The sequence below is a fragment of the Cyrtonyx montezumae genome, unplaced genomic scaffold (genome assembly GCF_038088225.1).
Source record: "Cyrtonyx montezumae isolate F1298 unplaced genomic scaffold, pur_monq_1.0 scaffold_0, whole genome shotgun sequence".
NCBI lineage: Eukaryota > Metazoa > Chordata > Aves > Galliformes > Odontophoridae > Cyrtonyx > Cyrtonyx montezumae.
Genome location: NW_027071824.1, coordinates 20,079,353 through 20,096,730, shown reverse-complemented (window position 1 = coordinate 20,096,730; position 17,378 = coordinate 20,079,353). Strand labels below are relative to the sequence as shown.

Sequence of the window (17,378 nt, the reverse complement as noted above, 5' to 3'; positions counted from 1 at the left end):
GCCAGTGTTGGGCTCTACACAGGCTTCGCAGACAGTCACCTGGGGTTGTTGGAAGTATGTCAAGAATGACAAAGTATGCTGCGCTGCAGGTGTTCCCTGCACTGAGGGATCGTTTGGTTCTTTAGTATTTCTCAGAGTTCAGTAGCTGGCCCTGCATGCTGTCCAGCTTGATAAAATGAGTGGAATTTGCTGCCTCTGTGTTTCTGTTCTTTCCATCGTCATAGTAAATGCTACTAAATCTAAACTCAGTCTGTGGCACGACAGTGGTCTGAAGGCTAACTTTCTGCTTTCTACAGAATGAACAAAGGGAAATAGTTTATCGTTCTTGTGGCAATTCTCAGAAAACTTCCTTGGTAGGACAAATCTCCAAGCTGCAGATTTTGGAAAATGTGCCCCATTCTAACATTACAGGCACCAGAAATCCATTGGGATCTTTTCTACAAGGAAGATGGAACACATTTTACCTTTGTCCATGTTAGAGAAATCTAAATTCAACTGGAGCAATCCTGTGAGAAGTTTGGCTGGGATTTGCAAAGCTGTTAACAGCAGCTGCACAGGAGACACAGAAAAAAGTACCTTTGAACCACTGCTTCCCACTCCTGTTTCAGCACAGAAATACCTCTTCAGGATTCAGCAGCCAGGAGCTACAAGGTTCTTAAGAACAGTTAACACCTGTGCAGTTCAGATATGATTTATAAATGCAACAAAAATGAGGCATTGCGCTTTTGCCAGTGTATAAAAGTGGACAATCCAAGTCCTTCTTTGCATAAAAGCAAACTGTACAAACTGAAAGAAGAAAAATATTTGTGGATACTCTGTGTGAACACTGACGCAGCATTCAAATGCACTGAACAGAGAGAGGCACGTGGGTGTGTGGCCTGCCCTGGCTGGCCACCAAGCAGTTCTGCAGGCAACTGGAGGCAGTAAACCACAATGCGTGACTGAGGAGCTGTCTGTTCGTGCCTGTAAGCAGCTCTAGCTAATTAGTGCAAATATGTATTTCTCTCTATAATGACATTGCTTAAGTGAGATACAAGAAACATCAACTTTTAAAGACTATTTAGAACCTGTTGTTGCATTCATGAAGTAGTTGAGGGAAAGGTGGCTTGAGAAGTTTACAATTCACTCCCCTGCTGCAGACTGCAGATGATAAAAGAGCAGATGAGCGGTGCAGTCCATCTGCTCTCTTGTGCAGCACCACATTGCACACACAGTGTCCTGGTGTTCTGCTCTGCATACTGGCACGTGCAGTTCCAGGTGCCCTACCCACCGGTGCTTACCAAATCTCTGCCCTCACCCTCCCACCAAATCCTTTGCTGTGAGGGTTAAGGGGTGTCAGCCATGTTTGCTCAGGTGCACAGCTCTATCGTACTCAAAGTCCTTCATGCTGTCCCTAGAAGTCACACCCTCAGATATTTGCAAAGTGTTTTCCTGCCTCTGTAGCTATATTTATCTTAATAATATAGATGTGTTTAATTTTTCCTGATAGGAGGCTCCATCCTTCTGGCTAATTCATTATTTTCTGGATTATTTCCTTGGAACAATCTGCAATTTATTCATATATTCATCGTAGGGAAGCGGCTGAACCAGAACACAATGTTTTAAATTAAACTTCCAAATGTTGACAGCGGTGTATTTCCTTCTCTGTGATCTCATGATTCTGCATAGCTAATATCTCCCACACTTGGCATTCACCAGGCAAAGCTTTTACTCCTGTCTGTCTCAGCACAACTACCTTTCATGCTTTAACTTCACAGTGAATGTCTGAAACTCAGATTGCTTCTTCAGTACAGTCTGCATTTTCTGAACCTTTTCACTTTGTCATTTCTTAGCTGCCTTTGAAGTCCAACTCTGGGAGCTGGACTAGATGATCTTTAGAGGTCCCTTCCAACTCAAATGATCCTATGATTCCATGAATTATTTCTGTGTACCTACAGGAGGTATTGTTAAGTGCTTGCCTTATGGCCACTTTTCAAACATTTAACTGTGGCCACCAAAATGAGTGGTGAGATGTCAGATAGGGCAGAGCCCTGCCATACCTACCAAGAGCATCATCTTTTAGCTATTTTTCTCTGAAATATCATGTGGCCACTTTTATTGTATGGTGTTCTGATGCAAGGTTGGTTGTTGTTCAGTGTTATCAGAAAAATGTGTTTTTCCCCTATGCTTTCTTGTTTGTTCTCCATAAAACAAATCTGGAGTGTGGCTGCAATACTGTGAGTTTATCAATCTTTTCATTCCTGCACACGATTCAGGTTCAGTCTGAGAAACTGCAAGACGTGATGAATGACCTCTGCTCAACTTCTATGGATTGAGCTGGCATTTATTTATTCTTCTAAGATGTTGCTTAGAGTTGTGTATGACTGGGAAAGGGTATATGCACAGCCTATAAACAAAAGAGGAGGGGGTCTGCAGGTGTCATAAATTCCCATCTGCTCTTTTGCTCCAAATTAAGAAATAAGTAAAATAGGCAGAAATAACTTTGCTCAGTAACTATTACTTGGCTGAATACATGTATGTATGTGTACTACATATGCATTAATTTTAAAAGGTGTGAAGCATTTTAGAGTACTTGGCTTTCCTTCCCCATTGCTGAATTTCAATATTTGCATCCATTCTACTTTTTTATTATTATTATTATTATTTATTTATTTTTATTTTTTGGTCTTTAATTTCATAAAATTGGTTTACTGGAAAATAGAATATTACCAAACACATGGGAAACAACTCCCTGCTGAAACAAATTTAAGAAATGCAGTTCTTAATTTCAAGCTTTTCTTTTTTTCAGGAGTTGCACTCAATGCTCCTTCCAGGTCCTTTCCATCTCTGGATATTCTGTGATTCTATCATTTTTTTCTCCCATTCTGAGCAATTTGGTTTATTACAAATGCAAAAGCTCTGTATGGTGTGGCTTTTTGGAGCATCTGATTATAAAGCCATATTCCTCATACACTAAGGATAGGAAACACTGTGGCACTGAGAAGCGTGGGCTTTGTTCCAGGAACATTTGTTCTCACAGGCTCACAGTGCTGAGTAACTGCACCTGGTAGGTAGGTGCCCACCTTTCTTTTTTATTCCACGTAGATTCACCACAGATTTTTTTCATACTCTGCAATGAATGAATTATCCACGCATTATTAGATAGCCATTATTAGATTTCCCAACACCTCTGCCTAATCCCATGCTCTTCTCTTCTTGCATCCTGTAGTAACTTCGTAGTGATGCAACTCAGATATCTTATTTTATTCTTGGGGGTATGATACAATTGAGGTGATGGGTTTTTAAAAGCACTGCCCTCATACAGCATTGTGCAATTGATAGCATATTGCATTCTTTCTGCTACCTTATTGTTGAAGTGATAGAACAGCATCTTCATTTCCCACTCTAATAATACATCCTGAAGTTATAACTGAGTAGGAGAAATTTAACCCTGGACTGGTGTCCGAGGAGTATACAAATATTAAAAGCAAGGATTTTCTCAGGACACCAACAGCACCAAATGAAGAGACACACAAGTGCCGCTGTGAATGCCTGCAGACTCAGATCCAGCAAAAGGATCTATGTGGAACAGGAGAAGCTAGCAGAGGGAGGCATGCCCCTTTTTACTGAAAGGACTGGAAAAAATACGGCATGCCTGTGTGCCCAAGTGTGCCGCACAGAAATTGGCAGGGCCCTCTAGCGATCGAAGTTATTTTAGACTGAGGCAGTCTGGCTTAAAGATGCCCCCACTGAATTACTTTTAAATCTTTAAGAATCTGTGCACACATGATTTTTAAACAATTTATATATATATCTATATGGGTGCACCTTCAAATCTGAAAACACAAGATTTAAAAAGAAACAGCAATGTATTTTTATGAGCTTCTAAGGCTGATCCAGGTGGGAACCTCCCTTGGGGAGCAGCAGCTGGCAGCAGATCTGGCATTTCTTGTCTTTTTATTGGACACAGGCAAACTGTAAGCCATCCCACAGCTTTCCCACAGAATAATTTTTGCAATCCTGTGCTGGCGACACTAATTAGGGAGACAGGTTAACCTTTGCCTTTAGTCAAGACTGCTGTAAGCCTTCCATGTAAAAGCAGAGCCTTGACATTCCCTTGATGTTTGCTATTTTGAAACCTACCTGCCTACTTCTCAGTTCCAAGGTCAGGATTGTAAACTGGCTTAGAGACTTTGCTTTTTGGTCTTCTTTGTACGCAGGTACTGGAGTGAAACTGGGCTTGCCTACAGACAGAAGGATTCTTCCACTTGCCAGCCACACGTCTGTCAAGAAAAAAAGGAGTTGGGGTAGTCGTTATGAAATTTTATGCAAACCAAGTAATAGCTTTGCCTTGTGTTTTTATGTTCCTCTCATTGCTTTTCAGGTGTCCCTGTGCAGCTGCACAGGTCTGATTTCCTGCTTGCAAAAGCTGCAATTTTTATGAATTATTTTGCTCCAGTAGATGCATTTTAAAGAAATATTGCTGACACTGAAAGAGTAGAGGATATCTTGAGAGTTGTGTCTTGCTAAACAGGGTCATTTTGCCTACTTTGGTTTAACATTTCAGTCCCTGAGAGAGTTCTCAGCTCTGCACACAAGCCTGCACCACCAAGCCACTGCAGCAATGTAATGCAGGCCTTATTAACTGCATATGGCCCAAGGAAGCTTGTGCAGCCCCGACTCTTCACAGATGGTCCCATCAGAATTATAGATTTATAAATTGCTTTGGTTATTTGGGGGGTGAGAGGAGACGAGATGTGAAAGAGGGATGATGGAAAGGAGGAAGGAGAGAAGGCAAGAGAGAAAGAGAGGCAAGTTTCTGGAGCAATGGGCTGAAGAAAGTTCCCTGAAGATCCTAGCCAGCCCTGAGAGCTGAGTCAGAGCCTCACACAATTTTGCAGATTCTTTACAATCCCCTGTTACTGAACAATTCTATAAGTTGAACTAAAGTTTGGAGAAAAAATAATTTTTGTTTACTTCAAATTTGGGGAAAAAAAAATATCTCTCTCTTACTGCTGTAATATATTTTTCAAAATTTTTGGAAAGGAGAAGAGTGGAAGACCAAAGACAGTGTCTTCAAAGAAAAATTAAGGCTAAGAAGTTGCTCAGAGGAGTTTGGTAGTATTAAAAGCCCAGCTGGAAGTTATCCCAGTGTGTAGGAAGGACGAGATGATAGTGAGAAACCAGCTCACCCAATGAGATGTTCAGTGACCAGTTTGAACAAGAACTGGTTTTGCAGGGTTGCTCTGTAAATCAGATAATCAAAATGATGTAGATTAATAAAGAACACAAAACCCATCTTTGTCCTTCCCTCCTCCCCTTCTCTTGTTTTTTGTTACACTGAGTTGTTTCAGTGACACAGCTGATAGCGTAGGCCTACAGACTACAGCATCAGCACAACCCAAGGAGTGGAGCCAGTGCTTGGAGTAAGGATTTCCCGTGCCTCGGGAGATGGAGTGTTCAAAATGTATTCAGGAAAGATGTCAATCTTCACCACAAATCCAACATGAGAAAAAGACAAAGCATTAAGAGCCTTGGAGGTAGAACTGGCAATGAGCTGAATGTGCACCAGCAATGGGAAACTCATGGAGAACAGGCAAATGTTTGGACACATAGAGATGGGGATTGATTCTGGCACACTGCATCAACTTTTAAATCAATTTAGACCTGGGAAAGTTAACATGGGGCTTAGCAATGAACACTGGGTTTCAAGAAAAATGTAAACCAGCTGCAGAGAGTTGGGAAAACAACAAGCAAGGTAGATGTGTGGAATGATCTGTGAGGAAAGATGAAAAGAATAAGTGCTTTTAATCTAGGGAGAGCTGGAGAGATGCTTGAAAGTTTGCAGCTTAGCAGCATTTTTTACCTATACACTCCTCAGGAATGAAATCTTAAGGCCTGTATCTAAGAAGAGGAATTGTAGGATATTCTGAGTTGGAAGGGACCCAGAAGGATCACTGAGTCCAAATCCACAAAGACTATCCAAAAATCGGAGCAGGGGCTGAACTGAGAGGATGTGGAGATCTAGCTTTGTGTTCTCAGTGACGAGGAACATCAGTGCTGGAGGAGATGGCCTGGGGAATGGTGTGACACTTTTGTCACTGAGTGTCTTAGGCTCATAAGACTCTATCAGGGCTGACTGAGGTACGGCAGATGCTCCCTGCAAGCCTCAGGGAGCAAGATGAGCAGTCTGGCCATGGAGAGCACAGAAAATACAACCATGCTCCACTGTGCTGGGCCATCACCTGCTGTCCTCATCACTGAGATTTGCAGGGTCACTGCAATGTGACCTTAATTGCATGAAATTAAAGACATATGAAATTAAAGACAAATTGCACTGCACTGTGCCTTAAGAGTTGCACTGCTTCTGTTGCTGAGCAAAATCTTAGTACTTCATAGAATGGTTTGGGTGGGAAGGGACCTTTAAGGTCATCCTTAGTCAGGAGGGGTACCTCCTGCCAGACCAGCTTGCTCATCCAACCTGGCCTTGCACGCTTCCAGGGAAGGGACATCCACAGCCTCACCGTGCAACTACTCGCTGTGAACTGCGAGGAAAGTGGGTGCACTTTACCTGTAGGTAATTACGCTTTCCTTTCTGATGAACAGCAGCTCTTAGTCCATCCGCACGACTGGCCTCAAAGGCGCACAATGACCACCGCCATTACCTCTGCGCTGCTGAGGAGAACTGCTGCCCGCGAGCCGCCAGCGGCCGCCCCGCGCGCAGGGCCGGGGCTCGGAGCGGGGCGGGGCGGGGAGGGGCGGCGCCGGCACTGCCAGGCGCTGAGCGGCAGCGCTGCGCTTCGCTCGTTCGCGTCCGCTCTCGTTCCCTCGGCATGGCGGCCGGCAGCGGGCAGGCGGCCGAGCGGCCGTACGAGCTGGTGGTGTTCGGGGCCAGCGGCTTCACCGGGCAGTTCGTGGTGGAGGAGGTGGCGCGGGCGGCGAGCGGCGGGGAGCTGCGCGGCCCCCTGCGCTGGGCCGTGGCCGGGCGCAGCCGGAACAAGCTGCAGGAGGTGCTGGAGCGCGCGGCCGAGCGGCTGGGTACGGACCGCGGCCGTGGAGCGCGGGGGAGGCGGGCCGGGCCGGGCCGGGCCGGGCCGGGGGATGTGACGGCGGTCTCCGTGCGTAGGGAAAGCGGCGCTGGGCCCGGAGGTCGGCGTGCTGCTGTGCGATGTGGGCGACCCCGCCTCGCTGGCCGCCATGGCGAAGCAGTGCCGGCTGGTGCTCAACTGCGTGGGCCCGGTGAGTCGTGGTCGTGCCGTCACCCGAGGGGGGACCTTTCGAGGGGTTGTGATCCGCAGAAAGCTCTCACCGAAGAGTTGGGTTGTTGGGTTTTTTTAATGGTTCGTAAGGAAACGGTAGTAAACCGGGGAGTTGGTTTGTGCTGGGCGTTGGAAGTGCTGTTCGGGTTGGAAGTAGTGCTGGGAAGAAGCCGTGGGGTCCCGCTGTGACTTCTTGGACGCTTGGAGTGATGGTGTCATCCACTCAGGCAGTGCGGATCAAAGTACGAAGCCTGGCTGGCCCGGCCCGGCTCCCAGAGAGCTGTTAGACACGCGGAATGCAGATGGTATGGATGCAGAAAGCACAAAGCAACCCAGCGTACGTTCAGCTGGCACTGGTGATCTCAAATCAGGGGATATAACTGTTATCACTGATGAAGTTTGTTCTGCCTCCCCACCCCCCCCCCACTATTAAACACCCACTATTACATTTGCCCCACTTAGCAAAATCAATACCTGAGCTTATTTCCATTATAGGTACGCCTACTTCAGACAAAGCAAGCCGGGTGACTCACATGGGCATTATTTTGTTACGTGTGGTGTTTGTTGTTTTTTTTTCCCTTCTATAGTATAGATTTTTTGGAGAGCCTGTAGTGAAAGCTTGTGTTGAAAACGGTGCAAGCTGCATTGACATCAGTGGAGAGCCCCAGGTATGTGAACTTGGAAAAATGCTGCTCTGTGTCAGAGATCTAGTAAAGCATTTCTTCGTGGTGTTCCACGCTCCTGTGTGGACACGTGGTCAAATTCTGCCTCCTGATGTAAAATTTTAAGGTGTGTTGACTTTAGGATATGTTCATATGTATTATTTGTTTAATCACTGTTAGACAAGAGCCTCTCAGGATCTTATTCTCAGTAATTCCAAAATGTTTGAATTCTGCTTTAAATCTTCCTTATGATTCCATGTAGGAATCTTGGATAGGTCACGTTCATTTTGCACTGCTGCAACATTTCCATGCAATAAAACAGGAATAATATGCATCTTTTGTAAAGATGCTTGTGGGTAGAGTGAGGTCTGTACGGTGCTATGATATGAGAGTAAAGTGCTGGTGGTTTGATATGGGGTATTGCCAAACACGGGGTTCTACTTAAAACATTTATTCTGCTTGTGTTTTAGTTTCTGGAGGGAATGTATCTGAAATACAATGAAAAAGCTGCAGAGAAGAAAGTGTATGTCATTGGAAGCTGTGGCTTTGACTCCATACCAGCTGATATGGGAGTGCTGTACACCAGAGACAAGTTGAAAGGTGACTTATTTAGCATGACTGTAGGCTGAAAAAGCCACGCAGATCATGCTTTTTAATTCTTTTCCTAAAACAGCTGTGCTTATGAGGAACGTCTTTCAATCTGCCTTTTGCCTGCCTTTACCAGCTAACTGGTTTCAACTAAAGTTGGTAGATAGGCAAAAAATGTAAATCATGTTCCTACTAGAGTCAAGAAAATTGCTAAGGTAGAAGAAGGATTCAAGGTTGCATTGCTCACTGAGAGAACAGGAGCCTCAGCTATCAGGAATGGGCTGCTCCAGGAGCGCGTGGGCATCCACCCGTAGGCGGTCCTCAGCTCTGCCACTTGTGCAGTGAGAATGCTGTAAGAATGAGGCAGGAAGGCAGGATGCACGTGGGGAAGGGATTGCAAATCTGTGAGTAATCAGGTTTCCTAAGTTTTGTTTCTCAGTTGCCAGCACTTAGTATTTTTATGGACCCTAAGTACATCATGCCTTTTTTCTGTCAAGAGCAGCTGGACAGTAACTCAGAATAAACATGAAAAGATGTGAGATTTAACTCCGTGCAAACAGTACTCAATCCTAATCCCAAATGAAGATACTTGGTTCATTGTTTCAGATTTTGTTAGAATGGCCAAATAATAGAAGATACAGTAAGAGCATCCAAACGTTCCCCATTCATTACTATTGGAATTGCTATTACATGCTTTACATCGGAGTGTCTTGTCAATTTTCAGTTTAATGAAACTAAATCTGTAGAAGGATCTGACTGGAGGAGAGATGTGGAAATGAGTATCTGGAGTGCTCACGGTGTTATAATTTGATGTGTGGTACTTGTTTTAAATAAAGATGTCTTTTAGATCATCCTGTTTTGACTTTCTGGACTTAGCACCTGTCTATCCAGTTGCTTTACATTATCTCTTTTAATCTCTGAAGGAAGTGAGCAAAGTAAAACTAAAGAAAATTTGAGTTGTGGTTTTGCTGTTCATCACAACTAAGAAACCTTTGTTTCAGCACATGTTCTGTGATGGAGATAACAATGTGAATCTGTCCGACTAGTGATGTCGCTGGTCTGCCACTTAAGGCTACCAGGGTGTGCTCTAGGTGTGTGAACATACTGTATATCCCAAGTAACTACCTTTTATGTTTATATCCTCTCTTACAGGTACCTTAACTGCTGTTGAGAGTTTCCTGACAGTGAAAAGTGGACCTGAGGTTAGTTAGATTATACCCTTGCAGAAACTCAAGGGTATTTGGGGTGACACTGGCATAGCCAGTATGAATAGTTGTTGTTGAGTTAGTGTGGATCAAAGAATGAGCTCTGGTAGTTCTCTGATGACAAGCCTAAGAACTTCATTCTTTAGAAGCTAATAAAAGTATCCCAAGGAAACTCCCTTTTGTAACATTCTCTTCCATGGGCTGTTTACATAGAATTTGCTCCACTAAGCAGTTTCAAGAAATAATGCTTAGTATTTGTTGTTGTTTTATTTGCAGAGATTTGGGAAGGATTCATACACAAATAAGCTGTAATGGCTATACGTGTGTCGCCAGTAAATGGCAAATGCAGATTGTCTGGCTGTTTTTTTGTGTTTGGGTATTTGTTTTGTTAGCACGTGTAATCAAAATACGTACACTTAATTTGCTAATACTATGTAATGATTCCAAGGTTGTTATTAAAATATCTTCAACCTTTACTGAACTCATTAGTGTTCCTTGGCCTTTATCAGGGTTCTTGTATACATGATGGGACCTGGAAGTCAGCTGTTTATGGCCTTGCAGATCAAGACAACCTGAAGGCACTTCGAAAAAAGATAGGATATTCCCCTGTTCCAGTAGTTGGTGCGAAACTCAAACGAAGGTATAAGCAGTTAAGATGTGAAACGAGGGGTTTTCTGACAGTTCCAGTATTTATTATATAGATTATTAGCATATTATTTAACACTAAAAAGATACATTTAGGACTTTTTAAAAATCTGCACACAGATGCATTTGTCTGGTAGAACTGAAGGAGCTGAATTCATATTTTATTGAAAAAGAACATGTTAGCATGTACTGGGCCTCAAAGTTTCTGAAAGACTTCTGAAAGACTTGTATACAAGACTTGTATGAAAGACTTCTATAAGACTTGTCTCTATCTACAAGTCTTTCAGAATACATGGCAAATGTCTTAGTTTCATTTCAGAAGCGATCAACAGAACAAAAAAAAGAAACGTGTGAGTATTATTTGATTATCAAATCTATCCTGGCTATACTTTGTGGAACTACAAGTTGAGCCAGGGTAAATGTGAATCACTGATTTGATTTGTTTTCAGTGAAGAGATCACGTTGTAAAAAGGCTTGAGGGAAAGCCAGTGATGGTAGCACTGTTATAGTTTGTTTCTTTCCCTTTGGTGAAGATTTGAACGCTTTTTGTGAATGTTCTTTTCCATTTGCAGAGGATTTGTGTTTTACAGTCAAGAGTTCAAACAGTACTCTATTCCATTCATGGGATCTGATGTTTCTGTTGTAAAACGGTCACAGCGCTATTTGCATTCACAGTTGCAGGAAACACCAGTAAGTCACTGTCTTATTGCAGTATGTGTGTATTCTAACTTTCAGCAGATCCTCCTTTCTGTAGTAACAGCTCTTTACAGAGATCTGTATAGCAGAGTTTCTGTAGCTAGACAGAATAATTATGAATTTTTTTTCTTCTATAACCCCCTGCTGTAGGCAGGGACCCCTCCTTCTAGACCAGGTTGCTCAAAGTCCCATCCAGCCTGGCCTTGAATGCCTCCAGGGAGGGGGCATCCCCAATCTCACTGGGCAGTGTGTTCCAGCATCTCACCACTCTTACAGTAAAGAATTTCTTTCTAATATCTAGTCTAAACCTACCCTTTTTCAGTTTAAAACCCTTTTCACTCATCCTATTGCTGTGTGCCCTTATAAAAAATCCCTCCCCATCCTTCCAGGAGGCCCCTTTCAGGTACTGGAAGGCCACTATAAGGTCTCCTTGGAGCTTTCTCCAGGCTGAAGAGCACCAGCTCTATCAGCCCATCCTCTTAGTTTAGGTGCTCCAGCATTCTGATTGTCCTCACAGCCTGGACATGCTGCCACAGCTCAACATCCTTCTTGTGTTTTAAGAGTCTTTGTCAAGTTCCTTTGCTGAGTTCCTTTTCTGGATATATATTTTTGGGGAATGGGAGCTTTGGGTCACAGAAATATTTATAAGATAGGTTTCTTGATTCTGTGACTGCACAGAGGCTTTTTGTCATATCAGTGGAGATTTTAAAAGCACCGTAATTGTAGTCTGTGTAACAGTAGTCAGGTTGGTATAATGTAGTAAATATTGTCATAAAGAAGTTATATCCTTCTTATTTGTACCTGAAGACCTCTTTGATGCTTAGGTTTCTGGTGTGCAGGATATTTAGTTCTTGTTCGCCATGGTTTCTTGAGAGGAAATCAGCACCAGCTGTCTATATAACAGCTCTGCAGAATCACTGGCATCAGTTAGGGATGAAAGTGACACTGCTCTAAGAATAGGCTTGCAACTATTAATGAAAAAGTTCTACTGTTACTTTTCCAGAATTACAATACAAGGCTTTGGGTTCTCTTAAATGAAAACATAACCGGATTGAAAGGAATATCTTAGGAAAGCCTGAAATGAGATACCAAAAGAGAACTTTCTTTAAAGCTTTCCACTTTGCTTTACCATGGTCTCTCCAGCACCAATCTGGAGTTACGTTGTCTTCTCATAATGAATGATAAAGTGAAGTATTATTTAGAACTAAGACAACTGTAAGGTTTTTTTAAAACAGATATCTGTTGTATAAAAAAAAATTTGCATCCTGTATCTTCAAAAATGAAATAATGCAAAAATGTTGATGTAAATTTTATCACTGATAGTATGTTTCTGTTGTAGGTACAGTACGGTGCTTATGTGACTGTGGGTGGTCTTGGCTCTGTTTTGAAGCTGATGTTTGCTGGCATTTTATTTTTTCTTCTTGTGAAATTCAGCTTTGGAAGAAAACTCCTGACAAAAGTAAGTATTCAGAGTGCAAAAGAATTGAAGAATTAAGTGGTGGGAGACTCCCCTCTAATTTATTTATTTATTTTTTAATTATTATTAATTGCTTTTCTTTTCCTTCTCATTATGCAGTACCCAGAATTTTTCTCTGCTGGACGTTTCACTAAGAAAGGACCAACCCAGAAACAGGTAAGTGGCTGCTTTCCATCCCAGCTAATAAGAAATGTGTTGTACTAATTACAATTGTAAACTGGCAACCACCACTTTGAGACGAAGAAATAAATCATTTCTAAATACACACTGTGTATACCTGTTCAGATAGCTCTGACTATTCAAAAAGTCATGTCATCTCTCAGTAGGACATCAAAATACGTGGAGCTCATATAAGAAAAGTGGATCGTATTGCTGGCTCTGATGTATTATCATAAGTAGTTCACAGTATACAGACAGTAGCAAAATCCAAGCCTGAAAACAACGAGAGAATAAATAGAGTTTAGGGCAGTAACTGTTCCAAAAAAAGTAGAAGTGATTAGAAAATCCAGATGATGTAAATGCAATTATACCTTTTAAGCAATAACTCAACTGCTCTTGTGTTTGGATAGGTTACAGTACTGTACTACTACTGTTTGCCTGATAGAGATGCATCACTGTTTTGGTGACCTTGCCCCTTGTCTTATTCACTACAGATGGATGGAACCTCCTTCACAATGACATTTTTTGGTGAGGGTTACAGTGAGGGGCAAGATCCGCAGAATGGCAAACCAAATGTAAAGATCTGCACTCAAGTGAAGGGACCAGGTATGGATGTTAGCAGCTGACTGCTTTGGGCTCACATTTCCTCATGTGATAAAGTTTTGTGGTGCCACTACCACTCCCTTTGCCCTTGTAAAGTGCTCGCAACATCCACTAAGTCAGCAGCCTTTACAGACTATTATTTTGGATACGAGCATTCATTTTAACCTGCTTTTTGCAAAAGCTAACTAACTATGTTTTGTGCTTGTTCCAGAGTAGAGTAGTAAAGGGACAGTGGTTTAAGATGGTTGGTACAACCCAGGCTCATAATGTTTTTCTTACCAGTTCCCTGTGAGTCAACCTACAACCCATATGTTATGCTATAGCATAATAGTATTCAGGCCATTCCTGAAAGTCCTGGAGACAGCAACAACATACGTTCAGAAGGGAGTTAGCTAACCATTGCTACTTTAGATAACGAAGTACGTAGCTGAATGCAAATAATGTTACATCTAAAAGCCTGAATTGAAGCACAGAACGGGCAAAGCTCGTGTTGCTGAAATGGAGCGTCCTCTGTATCACTGTGAGGTGATACTCAAGGTTCTTGTGCAGTCACAGGCCTGTATTTGAAGCTGCTATTTGTCCGTATTAGTTCTCACCAAACTCTCCTAGCTACTTGAAATGATTTCCAGGTAACAAGCCTGTTCTTACTTGGAGATACCTGTTTTGATCGGCATAAAGATTATCTTTAAGATTCCATATATAAAAGCGAGATTAGAAATGTGAATCCATGTATCAGCACACTGTGGTTTTTGTTTTTCATTAGAGCCTGGCTATGTTGCTACACCGATTGCAATGGTTCAAGCAGCTGTAGCTCTTCTGGAAGATTCAGCTCATCTGCCTAAAGAGTGAGTGCCTTCCTTTTCAGAACAGCTTGATTTCCCTTACAGCTACTGTGTGCACATTTCTCGTTGAAAAAACAGATTCTCTATAACTCCGTGGATTGGTTTGTTACCTCAACTCAAAGAGCAGTGCTGTTATTAAACATGACCCTTGCTAGGCAATGGAGATATTCTTCTGCATTTCAATTTGAAAAGATGCAGTTGTAGTTTTACTAACATTTCTGCCACAACCATTGAACCGGAGTCTATATTTTCAGTCAAGGAATGATTTCTACTGAGTTTGCTGGATGCATGAACGAACCATGGATAAAAATATAAGAAGCCAGCCAAATCCCTCCTGTACTCCCTCTGGGACAAAATGTCTTTTCCTTTCCTAGACAGGGAAGCACACTTCAAGTGAAGGTATTGCTGAGCCACTGTGCCACTAATGGTTTTTCTCTTTTGCTTGTCGTTAACAGAGGTGGTGTGTATTCTCCAGGAGCTGCTTTCTCTAAAACAAAACTGATTGATCGCCTCAACAAACGTGGTGTTGAGTTCTCTGTTATTAGCCAGCCCGAAGTCTGACATCAAAACAACTGTGTGAACTAACATCTTACCTGCATCTAATTCCAGTAAAGCTCATTGGGCTGTAAAAGCTTTCTCAAAACATAGTTGCTTTGTGCTGTTGTTCACAGCAGAAACAGATGAAAAAATGAGTTAAAAAATTGTGATATTTCCTGTTGTGAGAAAACCCAGAAAGGATACTTACTTAATTCATGAACCTGTAATATCAGTGATTTATTGGGCACCAGAACCTTATTTAATGCCTTTCATATCTTAAGTTGCAGAACAGCAGCCTCAGATCCTGCTTAATTCATTCTTCACAATTAACCACAGCCTTCTCGCCCCAACTATTTACAGCAGGCAGGCCCTGGATACCAAGTGCCTTAGCAGATGAAAGCGTTAGTGACTCCTCATGTCTGTTTGGGATAGGCACTATTAGTTTGTGGCATTACTACTTTTAAAGCCTTACTACCCATAGTCAAATGAAAGTAGTAGTTTTTCCCTTAAAGTTTGAGGAATAGAATTGTCTTTTTGCTGTATTATTCTAAAGATCTGTCCTGGTGTCTTAAGGTTTGTTGATGTTTCAGCCTTACTAGCTTGCCATACTGAAAAACAGAAAAACTCTACTCTTTGTGCTGTCAGTACAGAGTTAGCTGCAGACCAATCGCAGCTTCAGCTGACAAGTCATTTGAGAACGTATGCAGTATGCAAAACAGTATCATTAAAGATGTATTTACAATATGACTATTTCAAGTAGTGTCCTTGGCAGTATGGTAACTGAGAAGTTGCTTCAGCTGTGTAGAAGTAATTTAAGTTCCATGTTTGTCTGTAAATATTAAATTACCATTCATGAGTCCATATCTGATTCTTTGCGGTTGAATGATAATACAGCTAGCAAAATATTTTTTTTCTAGTGTATGCATTTAATAGTACCTAACAGCTTCTTTCCCCAGTGTTACAACTTGTTGAGTTTAGAGCGTTGCTACAGATGAAGTATTCCAGAAATCTTACAAGTTTTAGTCTTAGCCCAAAGCAGATTTGTAATAGTGACTTTATAAACAAACCAACTGCCTTTACTATGCTGTACATTGAATGCTCAAGACAGAACTTAATGTAAAGACAAACTGAACACTCACGTGCACTTGGACGTATTCCTAGAAAGGGATCCTCAAGATTTGTTATATGCTATGTATTCTCGTTTCTTCTTAACTATAAGAGCGACATCGCTTTTCAGCTTATACACTGTAGACTCAAGTTGTTGGCCAAAATCACTTATCAGTTGTGACTGTGTCTCTGTAAAAAGACGTAGTACCTGCAAATTATCTTCCTGCTAAAACATAATAAAAGAAATTAGTTGGCTCAACAGTCATGTTGTTTTTTTCACTAATACACCAAAGACTACCTGAAGGTCTCATGGGTTAACTTAGGTGGTAACTGAGTAAACAGGAGACAAGTGATTGATAGGTCAAACTACAGGTTCAAAAACTAAAATTAGGATCACAATTACATGTTATTTTGCCAAGAATAGCATGTACCACAGCTGAAAGGATGTGCTTGGGAGTGTAGCTTTGCTTTTTATCCAGGCCAGATGAATTACTCCACTCACTCTCTTGGCAGCAGCATCTAAAGGAGTAAGGTTGGACACCAGCCATTTCAGACTGGAGAGCTATGTATTGCTTCATAGCTAACTTTAACCTAGTGGCTATATATTTTTAATGTAGGCACAGGAGAGCTCCTGTGGCTTGACAACATGTATTGTCCTTGAGATAACCACCAAACACACGTGCTACTCGATAACCCAAAATGTAAGCAGTAGGTTTTAGAAATGAAGAGTCTGTAAACATCTAATATCTTCATTGATGCACAATTTTGTTCTTCAGCTGCAGGAAAAAAATATGCAACAATCTGAAGGAATACACATTTGCTCTATAATTAAAGTCTCCCGATGTGAGATCAAAAACTTTGATCAGTATCCCCCGTTGTTATACCAAAAATGCACCATGGATCTGCAAGCTATGTTAGACCAGAGCAATAATGGTCAGCTACTAACAAAGGAAATGTGTTATGTGTTTCTTTAATACAGTAGCCTAATAAAATTCAGATCATGGTTCTCTTAACTCTGATGCCGTAACTACTGCATTTACAATGTAATATTGAGGAAGGTGGTAGTGGGTTGGTTTCTTCTGTGCACGTGTGTTTTATTCCTTTCCCTTCCCCCCTGATATCATATAAAGAACAGCCTTTTCCTCAGGTTAGGTTCTAGGTCACCGGTGCTTTCCACCTGAGCAATAACAGTTCATGACAGTCTAAAGGCCTTAAAGATCATTACAAACACTTCCTAAAGAACTGTCATAGCCTGCTTTTATGTATGCAGATTTACAGTACTCAAAACAAGCTCTTTCAAATGACTGATGGAAGTTGGGGTGGCTCTCCAACTCTGAGCTGTGTTTTAGACTAAATACTTACGGAGACAAAGCAAACTCGTGTTTACATGTTTCTAACTTGTTCTGTGCAGAAAAAAAACTTAAGCAGTGAAAACTGTGTAAAGCGATACACTAGTTTAGAAGACTGAGTAACTGAAGGTTATACAGAGTAGGAAAAATCAGAACAATACGGCGTAACTGGCAAGAAATTGGACTATTGAATAGTAACAGGAAGAGTGACAACCCTTGTGAGAAGGTCATACTGGGAAAGCCAATATACATCATAAAGTTCCCTTGCCA

The 17,378-nt window shown here is 41.9% G+C and overlaps 2 protein-coding genes across 2 annotated transcripts in view; both read left to right on the top strand.

Moving 5' to 3' along the window:
* Positions 1–17,378, top strand: part of CNST (consortin, connexin sorting protein) — a 135,496-nt gene that overhangs the window by 65,464 nt on the left and 52,654 nt on the right. The window lies entirely within an intron of this gene.
* On the top strand, positions 6,773–14,758 carry SCCPDH (saccharopine dehydrogenase (putative)). The gene is made up of 12 exons (XM_065729552.1): positions 6,773–7,017; positions 7,106–7,218; positions 7,826–7,906; positions 8,371–8,500; positions 9,641–9,690; positions 10,203–10,333; positions 10,911–11,028; positions 12,374–12,493; positions 12,611–12,667; positions 13,165–13,276; positions 14,037–14,118; positions 14,571–14,758. Exons 1-12 carry the CDS (start codon positions 6,813–6,815, stop codon positions 14,674–14,676), a joined length of 1,305 nt encoding a protein of 434 aa, XP_065585624.1. The 5' UTR covers positions 6,773–6,812; the 3' UTR covers positions 14,677–14,758.

Excerpts from the sequence above, each read along its gene's own strand:
- SCCPDH (XM_065729552.1), top strand. The coding sequence starts at position 6,813 with ATGGCGGCCGGCAGCGGGCAGGCGGCCGAGCGGCCGTACGAGCTGGTG. Across the intron at positions 8,501-9,640 it reads CACCAGAGACAAGTTGAAAG|GTACCTTAACTGCTGTTGAG; the intron begins GTGACTTATTTA and ends CCTCTCTTACAG. Across the intron at positions 9,691-10,202 it reads CAGTGAAAAGTGGACCTGAG|GGTTCTTGTATACATGATGG; the intron begins GTTAGTTAGATT and ends GGCCTTTATCAG.